Here is a 15473-nt window from a genome sequence, read left to right on the forward strand (position 1 = left end):
CATATCCAAAATACACCTGGTCCCAAGAATTTTGGATATGGGAGACTCAACCTGTAGAAACAAATATCTGATAGTATCGGGATTATACATAACACTATAATAGATTGTAAGCCTGCGAGCTGAGCCTTCTTACCTCTATGTCAACTGTTATTGCCCAGTTTTGTTCTTTTAATGTTTCCAATAGTGAAGCGCAACGGAATATGTTTTGCTATATAAGTAACTGTTAATAAATAAATAACACAAGGCAATGTTTTGATTATTTTAATGACAATATCAGAATGTTACATTCATAAAGAAATAATTAGTAAAAGACATACAATAATATTTATTTTACAGATTCATAAGAGACAGTTGTAAATTCACGTAGTCAATGGCAAATGTTTGTCACAGGACTATTCATGTCTTCTGAATCATTCACTTAATGCAACTATTTTGTAAGCATAGAGTTGTTTGATCAGTTAGTGATCTGAAACGGATTTGAAATCCCTTCATAGGGCACTATTATGGCAGGGATGAGGGACTGCTTACGGTGTCCAAAGTGACCGATCCTGTAGGTTCCAGATTCAGCTGACTCGGGTATGTGCCACTCAATTGTGGCATTGCTTTGAGATCCTGTGCCCTTATGCCAGTAATATCTAAAGAACAATAAGATCAATTTAAATTTATAAAAAATAAGTGGCAGGATTTTAGATCATAAATAGCAGAATGAATCCTCCCTGTCGTAGTTCTCAGACTGTGAATGAGGATTTAATTTCAGAGGAGGTCCATCTGCCATAATCAAACAGACATACAAGGCCTGATTCAGAGACAGGCTCAAGTGGAAATGCGTATGGGTCTGTGACCCTGATTCAGAGCCGGACGCTCTGAAAGAGCGCTCGCTCTGAATCAGGGCGTTTTTTCTTTGTTTTGTGCGGCTTCCTGGCCGCTCGCATAGCTGTGGGTGACCACCCACAGCTATAGCGAGCGGCCATGATGATGATCAAGACCATCGCGACCATCGGGCTTGCGACGAGACCCTTGTGGTAGGGTCTCGTGGCAGCAAGCCCCAGAGAGATTTCGGCTCTAACAGAGCCGGAATCTCTCCACTGACATCACTCGTGATGTCAGTGGGGCCGCCCCCAAACGGAAGGCGTTCACATGGGAACGCCTCCATTTTTGCAGGGCACGCCCCCGGCCCACCCACCAAAGGGGGCGAGCTGTCTCTCAACATCGACAGCTCACCCCCTTTGGTGCGAGACCTGGAGCGACGGATTGCCCGACGCTAGCCGGATCTCGCGCATGCGCACGACGGAGCCAGCTCCGTCGTGCGCATACGCTGTGGGCCACCATCGACCCGGTTGCGAGCGCTCAGCGCTTGCGACCGGGTCTGAATCAGGCCCTTAGAGTGTTCTGTAAACTGCGCATGCACCACAGAAAGTGATTGCTGACTGCACATGGGCTGAACACAGCCACCAATTCCCGACCCAGGTGTTACCAGCACACCTTAAATACCCTTTCCGGTGAGTTCAGCTGCCAGCACAGGGTACATACACGGATCAGAGAGAAATATGGCAACAGTGACTTGCTTCAGCTAAGAGCGTGTATCCACAGATACGTAGCTGGCCTGCAGGTGCGGCGTGGAATGCAAAAACATAACTGCAAAGTGCAGGAAATCTGACTACACCTTCTATAGATTTCCATTTTACATGAGATCCACTTACATATAACATTTATACTACTCACCTCGTCTCCCAGGAGGCATCGTTATGTACCGTGTGCCATGTCCCCGTTACATTGTCATGCTTTTCTACTTTTAAGTAAGTCTCATTAGCCTGAAACATAAATTCCAAAAATTAGGTTTGGAATGATATTTAAGTAAGTATATAAATCTCTTTTTGTCTCTTAAAATCGATGGTGACGTTTTTTTCACTTTAAATTAAGGTGTAATACCTCCTGAATCATAGCTTATAGGACTATGGGGTATATATACTAACCAGGGGAAAGCCGCCAATCATCAGTTTGGACCGATGGATATAAAATGGCAATAGATATAAGCTAAGCAGGACTGTTTTAACACTTAGGCCCTGATTCAGACCCACTCGCGAGCGGCTGTCTGCTCGCAAGTGGGTCGATGTTCTGCACTGAGCATGCGCTAGACGGAGGGAGCTCCGTCGTGCGCATGCACCAGACGCAACGAGCGAAGGACTTTCCTTCGCTCGTTGTGTCTGATCAAAGGGGGCGTGCTGTCGATGTTGATTGACAGCACGCCCCCTTTGGTGGGCGTGCCCTAAGGGAACGCCTCCCGTCAGAAACCGGCCCCACTGACATCACTAGTGATGTCAGTGGGAGTGATTTTGGCTCTGATAGAGTCAAAATCACTCCGGAGCTTGCGGTTGAAAACCTCAACCGCAGGCTCCGGCTCGCAGTTTCGATGGTCGCGATGGTCACGACCATCGCGGCCATCAAACTGCACGCTCGTATAGGCTGTGGGTGGTGACCCACAGCTATACGAGCGTCCAGGAGGACGCTCCATTTTTATGGAGGGCGGCCCTCATTCAGAGCGTGCGCTCTGCTCAGAGCGTACGGCTCTGAATGAGGGCCTTAGTTATTGGTCAAAGCGCTGATCATCAGCAGCTGTAATAGCCCACTGGTCAGTAAGGATATCCCACTGACTTATTGTTTCTGTCCCATAGATACAAACAGCACCACTTACAACCTGGATCCTAACTATTGACAAGAAAAACAGTAACTCAGGACAATACAATAAAAAGTAGACTTTGTTTATGATGAGATCATAAGCAGAATATTGGTTTTTTTTGCAATCATACTGTACTTTCATCATTCTCTGTCTTAAACTGTTTAGTAATATTGAAGTAACATTAATCAAATCAATGTATAAATATACTAGGATTATGAAAACAGAGGTGAATTAATTATCATTTTATTTTGTAGAAAACATTTTAAAAGTCCAAATAACAGTCATATAGGTGGAATCCACAGTGCAACAACAGCCTTTTAGCAGAATATCAGACAAAAAGAAATGTAATCACATGCAAATATTAGTAATAAACAGCAAAACCATGGGAAGAGAGAGAGAGAAAAGGGGACGGGCATGAAACTCGCATTGAAAGAAACAAAGTACACAAAACAAGTTCATCTCCATCAGGTAAATTAAATACCAACGGACATGATACTATTGGGACATCAGTGTGCACCACATGTTTGTGTCTCATACTATTGTACTATTCTTTGTTGCCTCTAAAATACCTATTGTGCAAAGTGAGCACCATCATTGGGGTTAATATTTACCCATTGCTAAGGGTTTATTCTCAGTTTCCGTTAGATGTTCCATACCATATCAAATAATATTACAATCCTGTGCAAACAATATTATACTTCTCTCTTATGAGAACATGCTACTAAATAAGACTAAAATGGATAACAGGTAGCAGAAGCTCAAATCATTTATAAAGTGTAGTCATTGCAGTTCATTTATAATACAGAGAATATGCATCAGCACAACACATTTTACAGTTAACATCACAAAAAGCACTCCCACCTCCCATAACGTTTTGAACCAGGGTTGTAAGTTCTGGAGGTGAGTTAGTTGTTGGTGCCCCCCCTTCCCCCTCCCCCCGACACACATGTACACACTTGCATTCGCTGCCAAAAGCCCAGTCCCAGCAGAACTCACACACACACTCTCGCTAAACCACATTCACTAACAACAACCCAGTAGCACCCAGTCACACACTCTCCTCCCTCTGCATTCACTTCAAACACCCCAGCAGCATCCCAGACACACTCTCACCCCCTCCTGCATTCACTTCTTACTCCCTTGCAGAACCCAGGCATACACAATCCCCCTGGCATTCACTGACCACCTAGAAGCACCCAGACACACTCTCCCCCCTGCATTCACTGCCAACACCCTAGCAGCACCCAGACAAACACACACACACATACACTCTCCACCTCTGCATTAACTGCCAACACCACAGCAGCACCCAGTGACACACTCTCCTCCCCCTGCATTCACTGCCGACACCCCAGCAGCACCCAGACACACTCTCCTCCCCCTGTATTCACTGCCAATACCCCAGAAGCGCTCAGGTGCATACCCTCCCCCTCCACATTCACTTCCAATAACTCAGCAGCACCCTGACTCACACTTACTCCCCTGCTTTCACTGCCAAAACCCCAGCAGCACCCAGACACAAACTCTCACCCCCTCCCTCCTCCACAATCACTTCCAACACCCCAGCATCATCCAAACACACACCCTCATCCCCTACATTCACTGGCAGCACCCAGACACACATTCTCCTCCCAATGCATTAACTGCCAACATCTCAGTACCAACCAGACACACTTCCTCCACCCTGCATTCACTACTAACACCCCAGCAGCACCCAGACTCATCCTCTCCCCTGTTTTCACTTCCAACACCTGAGCAGCACCCAGAATCACACTTTCCCACCTCTGCATTCACTTCCAACAAGCCAGCAGCACCCAGACACACACTCTCCTCCCCCTGCATTCACGGTCAACACCCCAGTAACACCCAGGCACATCCTCCCCTATATATTCACTACGAATTCCCCAACAGCACCTACACTCACACTCTCTAACCTGTTTTCACTACCAGCAGCACCCAGACACACACAGTCCCCCCTCCACATTCACTTCCAACAACCAGGCCACACACTCTCCTCCCCCTGCCTTCACTGCCACACTCTCTCTCCATGTATTCACTGACGTGCCAACACCTCAGAAGCAGCACCCAGATTCACGCTCAACCACAATTAACTGCCCTCACAAAAGCACACAAACACCACCTGTTGCTGATCAAGGTCTTCCGTTCATGCTATTTGCTGCTCCCACAGCAACAGCAGAGGAAGCAGGTCCCAGGTGTATGAAAAACCAGCAAAAGAGGAGGGGAGGCATGCACTTCAGGCTCTGCCCTGCCCTGCCCCTTTTCTGTATTGGTGTGGTTTCCTGGCTGGATATCCATCCTTAGCGACTGGACTCCAGGAATAAGCAGGGAGCTCCCTGCTTATTCCTGCTCAGGGTCACTTAAAGCAAAACCTGGAACAATGGAGGAGGTCAGTGTGCCCTTTATAGGGCTAGCGCCCAGAGGAAACCGCTTTCCATTGTCTCCTGTATTTATACCCCTGTTATGAACAGCCTGGCCTGCTTAGTACTGCTCATCAGAACATGCAAAATGTTGCCTCCTCGGAGATGCCATCATAAAAGGTGTGGTGCAGTCACACAAAAATATGAGCAAATTACTTTTGTCCATAAAAACCATGGGGAAAATACTTCAAACTTTGTAAAGAGTGCATAAGTGAACAAGTGGAGAAGTTGCTCATAGCAACCAATCAGCTTCTACCTATCATTTTATAGAATATACTTGATGAGTATTACCTAGCAGCTGATTTGTTGCCATGTGGAACTTCTTCATTTGTCACTTTTCCACTCTATAGAAAGTTTGACACATATTCCCCCATATCACAGATACAAAAGGAGGAACTTAGATGCTGTACTCACCATGTATTTCACAGAACTTCTGGGGTTCCCAGCAACAAAGGTTACTGAAGCTACTTCGCCCTTTGAATATTATCATATAAAAATAGTTAATTTGTGGAATGTAGTTATTGTGCCTGTGAGTTACAATGAGGAGACAAGTGAAATCAATGTTGCACAATTGCACAATAGCACAGAGTGTCAGGGGTGGAACTACCAGATGTGTAGCCGGCAATGATGTGCGGTTAGATCATTGGCTGGGGAGGCACACATTGAGATGGATCTGAGTGCTGGGAGCCTCTCACCCCTCACTACACTAAGTTTCAGTGTCTATTGATCCTCCTAACTGCATCAATGTGTCTGCTCATGCTGCTGCTGACTGAGCTCTGATCTCTAAACACTGCAGTGCACTTCCTGGTCACATGACACATCCAAGGTGTCCATCAGTGCTCATAACACGCCTCCCATACTCAGAGGCATGCATCTATTAGCTCTCTTCTTGTGCAGCTTACTGCTGTGGTGTGGCCCCGCCCCCAGCTCTGTCAGTGTCTGACTATACAGAAGTGAGGCTGAGCTGTTGCTGCCTCATCTCTCGTCTTTCTACAGTCCCAGGGAGCTCCACAAAGCTGGTGAGTGTTAACTATAAAAATGAGTACAATAAACAAAGAAGATGTTTATAAGTAAATAATATCCTCTTTGTATTATTCAAATAATTTTTATATATCAAATCTCAGGAGTATGACCTCCACTGCCTACCCTGACTGCACATACCTGGCAGCCGGTGCGGTGCACTGGGAGCCCCTGGGGACTAAGTGGCCCACTGCTGTCGGCTTCCTAGACCAGCCATGAGTTTTCCACTGGGCTCAACCATTTAGAGGATTTCCCCAGCCCTGCACGGGAGTAACAGTGTGTGCTGCACCCAGGTGTGGGGACTGCGCCTGTGTCTCTCCCCACATTACACCATCCATGTGAACATCAGATCAGGGGGGCAACGCTGCTGCTGGGAGGGGGTTACACTGCTGCCGGCTATCAAGAGGATTACCACACACTACTCTGGTGCTGAGGAAGAGGCAGCTCCTACTCTCCGTAAGTGCCAGGCGCAGTTGTGGATGTGACAAGGGGGTTGTGTGTGCTTGTGACTGTCCGGGGGAAGGGAGTGCAACCCGTGGTAGTAGGTACATTGGTTGTGACTGTTACAGGGGTCCTGCCAGGGAAAGGACTAAGTGCCCTAGTTGGCCTCAGGCTTTATGGTGGGGATCCTGGCAGTAAGAATGGCGAAGCTAGAATCCCGACACTAGTCAGAATGCCAGCGCCGACATTTTGACCGCCATTATCCCGAATGCAAGTACCGGGGCTAGGGGGAGGGTTAGGGTTAGGCACTAGGGGGAGGGTTAGGATTAGGCACTAAGAGGGAGGGTTAGGTTTAGGGTACGGGATGGGAGAGGTTAGAGTTAGGCACTAGGGGGGAGGTTAGAGGAGTAAGAGGGAGAGGAGTAAGGTTAGCATACGGACCGACAAAGTGTCAGTATTTTAACCGTGTCGGTTTGCCAGCGTCTGGAATCTGACCACTGGGATCCTGAAAGCCGGCATCGTACCCAACCCTTTATGGAGAGATGCAGGTCAATTTCCACTGAAATAGAGTTCAGTTGTGTGTAAGCAAACCAGACTTCACCAGCTGTCACCCACTGCCTCTCTCTGTCACCCATAGCCTCTCCCTGTCACAATCTGCCACCCACTGCCTCTACCCGACACCCACTTCCTTTCTCTGGCACCCACTACCTCTCTGTCGCCGTCTGCCTCCCCAGGCACCCATAGTCTCTCCCTGCCAACCATTGCCACTGCCTTTTGCTGTCACCCACTGCCTATCCCGATGTCATCCACTGCCTCTCCCTGCCACCCTATGACCTCTTCTGCCACTGCCTCTCCCACTGTCACCCACAGCCTCCCAGGCACCCACTGCCTTTTCCTATGGGATAGAGGAGGGGAGACCAAAGTATATTTTTTACAGATGGGTCCGCCACTGCAACTGTGGCAGGGTTGATTTTAGGAAATTATTGGTACTGTATCTTACAGTTCAGACAAATAATAGTGTGTGTGTGTGTGTGTGCGAAGTCCCATATTGATTTAAGGCCTAATTTTTGGACCCCAAATGAACAAGATTTAAGCAAAAAGGTCTGTATATGGTTGGACAAAGAAAATGGGGGTTTATTTGCGTCACTATTTCTTTTCTTTTCTTTTAACTACTGCAAGCTGCACACAATATTTTTTTAATATCGAGTAAGTAATAAACCTTCTTTCCTTACTTACCCTTCGGTATTGTGGCATAACCTGAACCAATACATCTCCAAAGGTTTTGTTGTCAGGAGCCCTATCTGGCAAAACTGGACCCAAGAAGGTAAAAAGCTGTGTTTCATTAAAAAATGGGGGCTGTGGTCCTCTGGGAAGTTTATCCACGGTATCCTAAAAAGAAATGCTTTATTAGTATTATAAATCCCCTATACTGTGTTAGGTATTACTATCATTGCATCTGTTCAGCCTTACTTTGCCAACACTCTGGAAATACGGAACACCCGAGGAGCATAGCCTCTAGGGCAATACCACTGAAAGAAAGAATGCCATACTCGATGGTAAATTCTTGCAGACGAAGGCTTCCACTAACATGGTGTTAACCACAGAGCTGGAAAAACCCCTAGACCTTAAGAGGGCAGTCTCAACAGCCACGCCGTCAAAGACAGACGACCCAGGTCCGGGTGATGGCAAGGACCCTGAGACAACAGGTCCGGACGGTGAGCAATAGCATTGGAGTGACTACGGAGAGACTCCAAAGGTCTGAGTACCATTACCGTCTGGGCCACGGTGGAGCTACCAGCAGGAGCGTGCCGCCTTCTTGCTTGAACTTGCGTATCACTCGAGGAAGAAGGGAGAATGGAGGGAAGAGGTATGCAAATTGGAAGGTCCACCTGACCGACAGTGCGTCCACCAGAAGTGCCTCTGCGTCTCTTGTTCTTTTTTTTTTTAATTCAATAGTTTTTATTGATATTTTTAGACATACATAAACAACAAATAAGGAAAAGTAAATAAAATAAAATACAAGAATATACTCATCGAATATAGGACAGTTATGAAAAACAAACATATCAAATGTTGACCATAAACATAGTATAATACAAAAGACTACAATATGGTATATAGATATATATAACAGTATATATTAAGTACTTCCTGATGCAAGTTTTTATAGCAGAAAGAACGCAAAGGCGCCATTCGAGCACATGAATACGGAGATAAAAGAAATACAATACACCCTTAAATGATACATATATCTCACCGTAGGCAGCTCAGGTATAAAAATCACATACCAGAATATCAAAGAGATCATTATAATAAAATATACACATCTGTTCAAATACTAATACCTAAAACTAAACTAAACAATTACACCCAAAGCAAAACCTCTCTTATAACCCCCCACCCTGTATAACCTAACCCCAACTCAGGTATACCTGGATCCCATAGTATCCTCCCCCCTAGCAATGGTTCCTACCACTAAATACCCCCCTCACCCCCTCACACAAACAAAAAACAGCCAAAGTATTGAAACAAAACAAATACACCCAAAACAAACCTCCCAATAACCCCCCACCTTGTATAGCCTAGCCCAACCTATTTATACTTGGATCCCCTAACACCCCCCCACACTAAACTATGCTAATCTACTTACAAGACCCAACCCCCCTAATCTTGAATATTGGATGGTAAATTTACATAAATATTAAGGGCGAAAAATGAGCAACAAAAATAAAAATAAAATATTAAGGCCACATTTTAAACCAAGGCAAAAAACTAATGACCATAGGCATGGCCCAGCTCTCTGGCCTAGACAATATATGGTTACTCCCACACATTAGAAAATATTAAAACATAAACCCCACACAGAATATAAAGTAGCAAAAAGTCAGGATTTATACAGGCATATAAATATAAATAGGCATATAGGCATATAAATTCAACCACTTTAATTATACATTAATAGAAAAATATTTCCTTTCTTCTCCCCCCTCCTCTCCCTCCAAGCCGAGAAACAGACATATAAAGTTTCAATAGTGAAACAAAACAATACTGTAGATTCTAAAGTATTAATCAGGCCAGGTCTCAACCTTTTGTGAATAAATATAGAATAGAAAAGTCTCTGATAATAAGTCCCCAATCTTCATCAAAGTAGATAGGAAAGGAGAACAGATTTTAGCAAGAATTGGTGTAGATTCAGAGTACCCAACAACTGAGGATTCCTCAAACTTGAATATATGCACAGGGAGTGAAGAAGTCCAAAAATCGGATTTGAACAGGTGTATTTAGATTTACAGAATTGGAAAATGAAGGAGGAGACGCAACATCATCGGAGCAGCCATCAAGTGCAGCAGAGGGTATCCAATATGCCACTTTCTGAGACTTAAAGGAGATCGGCCAATCAGTAACAGGTGTATCACCTCCTTCTAAAATGAGAACATGAGTCTCCATTTCATTGAGCCACATCTTGGGACAAACTATAACATAAAGATAAATCTTCTTGCAATCTCATCACTTGAGCCGCCAGCCTTGCTCCAGAATCAGTAATAGCTTTGAGGATATGATCCATAATATACAGATGGTAGTACAGGACTTCAGGAGATATGAACCAGGATATGCAGTGCAGTGTATATATAGATACGGTATATCACTGTGAGCTTTATATGTCCCACTGCACAAAACTGCACAAAACTACTACACAGCCCAGCAACTAATATTAGCAAGGCAGAGAAAGTCAGAAATCGCAGGAAAGTTATATCAGCAAGAATATCATAAATGCATCCACCTCAGGAAAACAGACAGAGCAGGCAGAAGGATCTTCAGACACACATATAACTTCCCTTGTACAGGACCAGAAATCCAAAGGACAACCAGATTAGACAGCGCGGATCCTGGGTGATTCTCCCTATTTTCAGTTGCAGTCCGGCCAATTAGATCTTTGTAATCATGGAGATTCTCAGGACAGGAATATTAGGTGCTTGCAGATATAAGCACCAGATATAAGCACCAGACAGAACTAATCAATGTCGATTACATTGATTCTATATGATCCAGTGTCTAATAGTAATAGCAAGCCAGCAGAATTGCAGCAGTCCACAGCAGTGACTCCCACCACCTTATATAAGCATGATTGGAACCAGGAGACACTGTAGAGTCTGTGGTGGAGCCAGGATTAGCCAGGATCGAAATCCAAGATGGCGGCCATCACTGGAGTTCTGATAGAGCAGAACAAACAGCTCCCAGTACTCAGCAGTAGTCAGCCTCAGGGACTTCAGAATAGCTTCAGGACATGGAGGGGTAAGTAACCCAGCAGATACCACTGTCAACTCACTAGTGGGAGTCTCAGGATGTTAGACTACAGATATAAGGGCCGGAGAGCTATGGAGTTAACCTTCTACACCATGCCTTTCCTGGCCACGCCCCTGCGTCTCTTGTTCTTGACTTGTACACAGGTAGCTTGTTGTAGTGTCGGGAGGCCATAAGGTCTATCTCTGGAAAGCCCCACCTGTTCTCCAGTAGATGAAACACTTCCTGGTGAAGAGACTACTCTCCTGGATGCACGTCTTGACAGCTGAGAAAATCTACTTCCCAGTTGAGGACTCCTGGTATGAACACTGCTGATATTGCAGGGAGATTGCCTTCTGCCCAAGCTAGAATGCGGGACACCTCGATCAGAGCCGCCTGGCTGTGGGTCCCTCCTTGGTGGTTTATGTAGGCCACCGTGGTGGCATTGTCTGACTGTACCTGCACGGGTTTTCCATGCAGGACATGTCTTGCTTGCTGGAGAGCTTTGAATACTGCCCAAAGTTCCAAGATGTTTATTGGAAGAGCAGATTCTGCTGGCGTCCACCGTCCTTGGTAGAAGTGTAGACCTGACACTGCTCCCCAGCCCTGGAGACTGGTGTCCGTTGTTAGAAGGACCCAGTCCACAATCCAAAATGGGTGCCCCTTGTATAGGTGAGCAGTCTGCAGCCACCAGGCCAGAGACAGATGAACCTCTGGGGAAAGCACCATTGTCTGTGTCTTTATCCGATGGGGAAACCCATTCCATCTGGAGAAGATCAACTTCTGCAGAGGTCTGGAGTGAAACTGGGCATACTCCACCATGTCGAACATTGACACCATGGAATCCAGTAACCTCATCGCCAAGTGAATACACACCCGGCGACTCCGCAGGCAATTGTGTACTTTTGCCTGCAATGCAGAGATCTTTTACTCTGTCACAAAGATCCTCTAATGTTGGGAGTCCAACAGGGCTCCGAGATGGATAATCCTCTGTGAAGGAACCAGGGAGGACTTCTTCCAATTTATCAGCCAGCCGTGATTCTGCAACACAGAGACTGTCAGTTGCAGATGGCGCTGAAGTTTCTCTGGAGACTCTGCCAACAATAGAAGGTCGTCCAGATAGGGTAACAAGCGAACCCCATGCATCCGCAGGTGAGCTACCATAACTGCCATAACTTTGGTAAACACTCGAGGCACTGTGGCCAGACCAAAAGGCAGTGCCTAAAACTGGAAGTGGTCGTTGACCACTGCAAACCTGAGGAACCGCTGGTGCGCTGAGACAATAAGGATATGCAGGTAAGAATCCTGAATATCTAGTGACACCATGAAATCCCCAGGTTCCATCGCCAAAATGATGGTACGCAGGGTCTACATCCTGAACCGAGGAACCCTCAAATATTTGTTGAGGGATTTGAGGTTGAGGATTGGCCGGTAGGACCCACTGGGTTTCCGTAAAAGAAAAAGAGTAATACCCCAATCCGCTCTGAGACAAAGGAACCGGCACTATGACCCCAGCTTGGATCATAGAGTGTAATACCTTCCGGAACTCCAGGGCCTTGTCCTGATTGGACTGAAGACTTGTGGTGAAAAACCGGCTGGGAGGCCTCCGCCAGAAGCAGAGGGCGTACCCCTGAGAGACTACTTCTCTTACCCAAGTGTCTGAGGTGGTCAGACGCCAACACTGGGCGAATTGAAGAAGTCAGCCTCCCACTTTGGGGTCCCCCAAAGAGAGGCCCGTCCCATCAGGCTGAAGGCTTGTCGTCCGCCTTGGGAGCAGGACGTCTAGTAGTCCAAGCCTGCTTCTTGGGCTTCGCAGATTTCTTGGCTCCTGCCTGTCTCGGAAAGGACTGTACCCTGGATTTACCCTGGGTTCTGTAAGGTCGAAAGGACGATGAACCCAACCCTGATGGGACCATAGCTGATGGCAGGCACGCAGACTTAGCTGCTGCCAAAGTAGCCACAATTTTGTCCAGATCAGGACCAAAGAGGACATGTCCATTAAAAGGCAAGCATTCCAAACCCTTCTTGGAATCTGCGTCTGCTTTCCAAGAGCACAACCATAAGGTGCGGCGAGCCGCCACTGCTGCCGAAGAGATTCTGGAAGTGAGGAGACCTATATCCAAGGCTGCCTCATTAATGTAGGTGGCTGAGTCTCTGAGATTACCCACTAACTCCACCTGCTCAGGTGACGAGTCAGTGTCCACAGACGCCTCCAAGCTATCAGCCCAGCGCTCCATGGCTCTTTCCATCCAGCACATGGCCATAGCCGGTCTGGAGCCCACCCAGCAACGGAATAAATGGATTTCAGGCATATTTCAACCTTGCGAACCGTAGCATCCTTCAAGAAGGACATGGAGGGCATGGGCAATGTAGCACTCTTCACCAAGCGTGTGACATGCGAATCAACCTGTGGAGGTGTTTCCCATTTTGAGAAATAATCATCTGCAAAGGGGTATGCAAAAGCCAACGCTTTTTTTTTGAGGCTGGTACCGCTTACCCGGATTTTTCCACGCCTCCTCTAAATGATCCACTAACTGACTAGATAGAGGAAATATAGTGGCATCACCCTTAACATCCTTAAAGAAGGCGTATCTGGATTTAGTCACAGGGGGATCCTCAACTTCAATACCGTACGGACTTCCCATATAAGGCCAGGTATATATACCTTCGATTTGGACTCCGCCTCCTTTGTACGAGGGGGCTCTTGGTCCGAATAGTCAAAAATCTCCCTGTCATCAATTGACACATCATCCTAATCATACTGAGGCATCTGAGACACCAATGACCGCTTAGGTGGCCGTAAGGAGGATTCCCCTTGCAATACGTCCGTCAGGTGCTGTACCATATTGGACAATGAATTAACCCACGCAGGCTGCTGAAAGACCTGGGGGGCTGACAGTGGGAGACACTGGGGTATCGTTAACTGCCGTGGAAACCCCTGAAGTTGGGATGAACCCACCGACTGCTGCGTTAACCCCATCTGGGGGAACGCAGGGGGAGGAGTTAACTGGCCCACAAGGGTTGTAAGTGCCTTAGCAAAACAAGCCCAGGCAAGCCCAGGCACAGGCATAGTTACAGAGATAGGGCGTGATATCACATAACAGGCCCTATACATTCCCTCAGCATTCCCATCTCCCTCCGAAAATGGTAGATTACATTTAGTACACTTTAGCAGGAGAGGAAAGTCACTCTCAGACATGATGAGTGACAGAGTGTATGTGACTCCCCACACAGAAAAACAATAATGTTCTCTGTGAGGTAATAAACACCCTGCAACACCGCACCGCAAGGGCTTAAGCAGATGAAGAATAGGGAAGTGAAAGTACAAGCAGCAGCGCTAGCATGAAGTCACATACAATGCAGAAGTAAACCCTGCACTATCAGTGCTGAGCTCTACTACTCAGACACAAAGTCTGGTAGGAAACAGCGCTGCATACTCTGACCTTGCACCGGAGGAGAGGTATGCAGGGGACCCGGACCACGATGCCACCGTTTCAGAATGAAAGCTGCGCTTGCCAAGCTTGAGAAGATGGCCGCTGAGGAGCAGAAGGAGGCGGGCCCGGGGGAGGAGCGGCTACACACAGGCACAGACCGCTGTGGAGAGGCCGTTGCGCAGCGGGGGAGGTGCCGGCTGCTGTGCAGGGAAGGCCCGCTCCCCTGGCCTGCATTTAACCCCCAGGACGCCGGATGTGTCCGCACTGCCGCGACCCGCTGTCCCAGGTGGGTAGTAGAAGCGCAGGTTAGTACCTGTCTCTATGCTGCAGCCAGTCCCCATGGAGCCCCCTGCCTGAGGACTTAGGTCTCTCCCGCCGGGTACCCCCCGTAGGACCCCGCCGCTTACCTGCTCCCCGTACATCTGTCCACAGTCCAAGTAACCGGGGTCACCGCTAGCTGTGACCCCAATTACCCACCAGCATCCCTGGATCGGTACCGGCATTCTGGTACCAGCGGGGTGAAGGAGTGACAACATGGACGTCAGTACTGACTGTCCATGCTGTACACTCAGATGTGCAGCCACAGCTGCCAAAAACAACTTCAGGGGCCAAAACAGCCCCCCTCTGTTACAGGTGCTCCGACTCCGAGCCGGGCACGGACGAAAACTAAGGGCCTGATTCAGAGCCGGAAGCTATTTGCGCTCGTTCGTTCAGAAAAAGGGGCCGGCTATTTAAATTGAGTGCTCGCTCTTTGCAGTCTGTTGACACCTCTATGTCTGAGCAAGCGAACGAAACATGCACTCGCTATTTTGTAAAGACGCCCCCTGGCCGCTCGCATCGTTACGTCATCTCCGCTATTTATTTGATTAATCGAATACATCGAAAAGCGTCTGAACTGCTCGCAGTGCTTGTGGTTGGATTTTCCTACCGCAATCATGCGAACAGTTCAGGCTAAGAAACAACCAAGTGACGTGGTCGATGACGCTGCTTTGTTAATTATGCACACCTTTAAAACGCCCGTTTTGGCCTTTTGGCACGCCTGCGTTCGGATCTCAAGCACCTTCCCCTTTTGCGAACACACGTTTTCCGACCGCACTGACTGGTTGGCGCATGCGCATTATGACCCATACGCATGCGCAGATGTGCGAACATCGCTCAGAGCGAACGAGCAGCCGCTTACGA

The 15473-nt window shown here is 47.4% G+C and overlaps 1 protein-coding gene across 1 annotated transcript in view; it reads right to left on the reverse strand.

Moving 5' to 3' along the window:
* Positions 1 to 454: 454 nt before the first annotated feature.
* ASAH2 (N-acylsphingosine amidohydrolase 2) overlaps positions 455 to 15473 on the reverse strand; it is a 113043-nt gene continuing 98024 nt past the window's right edge. Inside the window, exons 17-20 of the mRNA XM_088464661.1 lie at positions 7813 to 7965; positions 5530 to 5589; positions 1723 to 1811; positions 455 to 635 (exon numbers count right to left, since the gene is read on the reverse strand). Coding sequence (XP_088320787.1) covers positions 455 to 635; positions 1723 to 1811; positions 5530 to 5589; positions 7813 to 7965 — 483 coding nt within the window. The remainder of the gene's footprint in view (positions 636 to 1722; positions 1812 to 5529; positions 5590 to 7812; positions 7966 to 15473) is intronic.

Source organism: Taudactylus pleione, unplaced genomic scaffold (genome assembly GCF_031769625.1).
Source record: "Taudactylus pleione unplaced genomic scaffold, aTauple2 ptg001745l, whole genome shotgun sequence".
Lineage (NCBI taxonomy): Eukaryota > Metazoa > Chordata > Amphibia > Anura > Myobatrachidae > Taudactylus > Taudactylus pleione.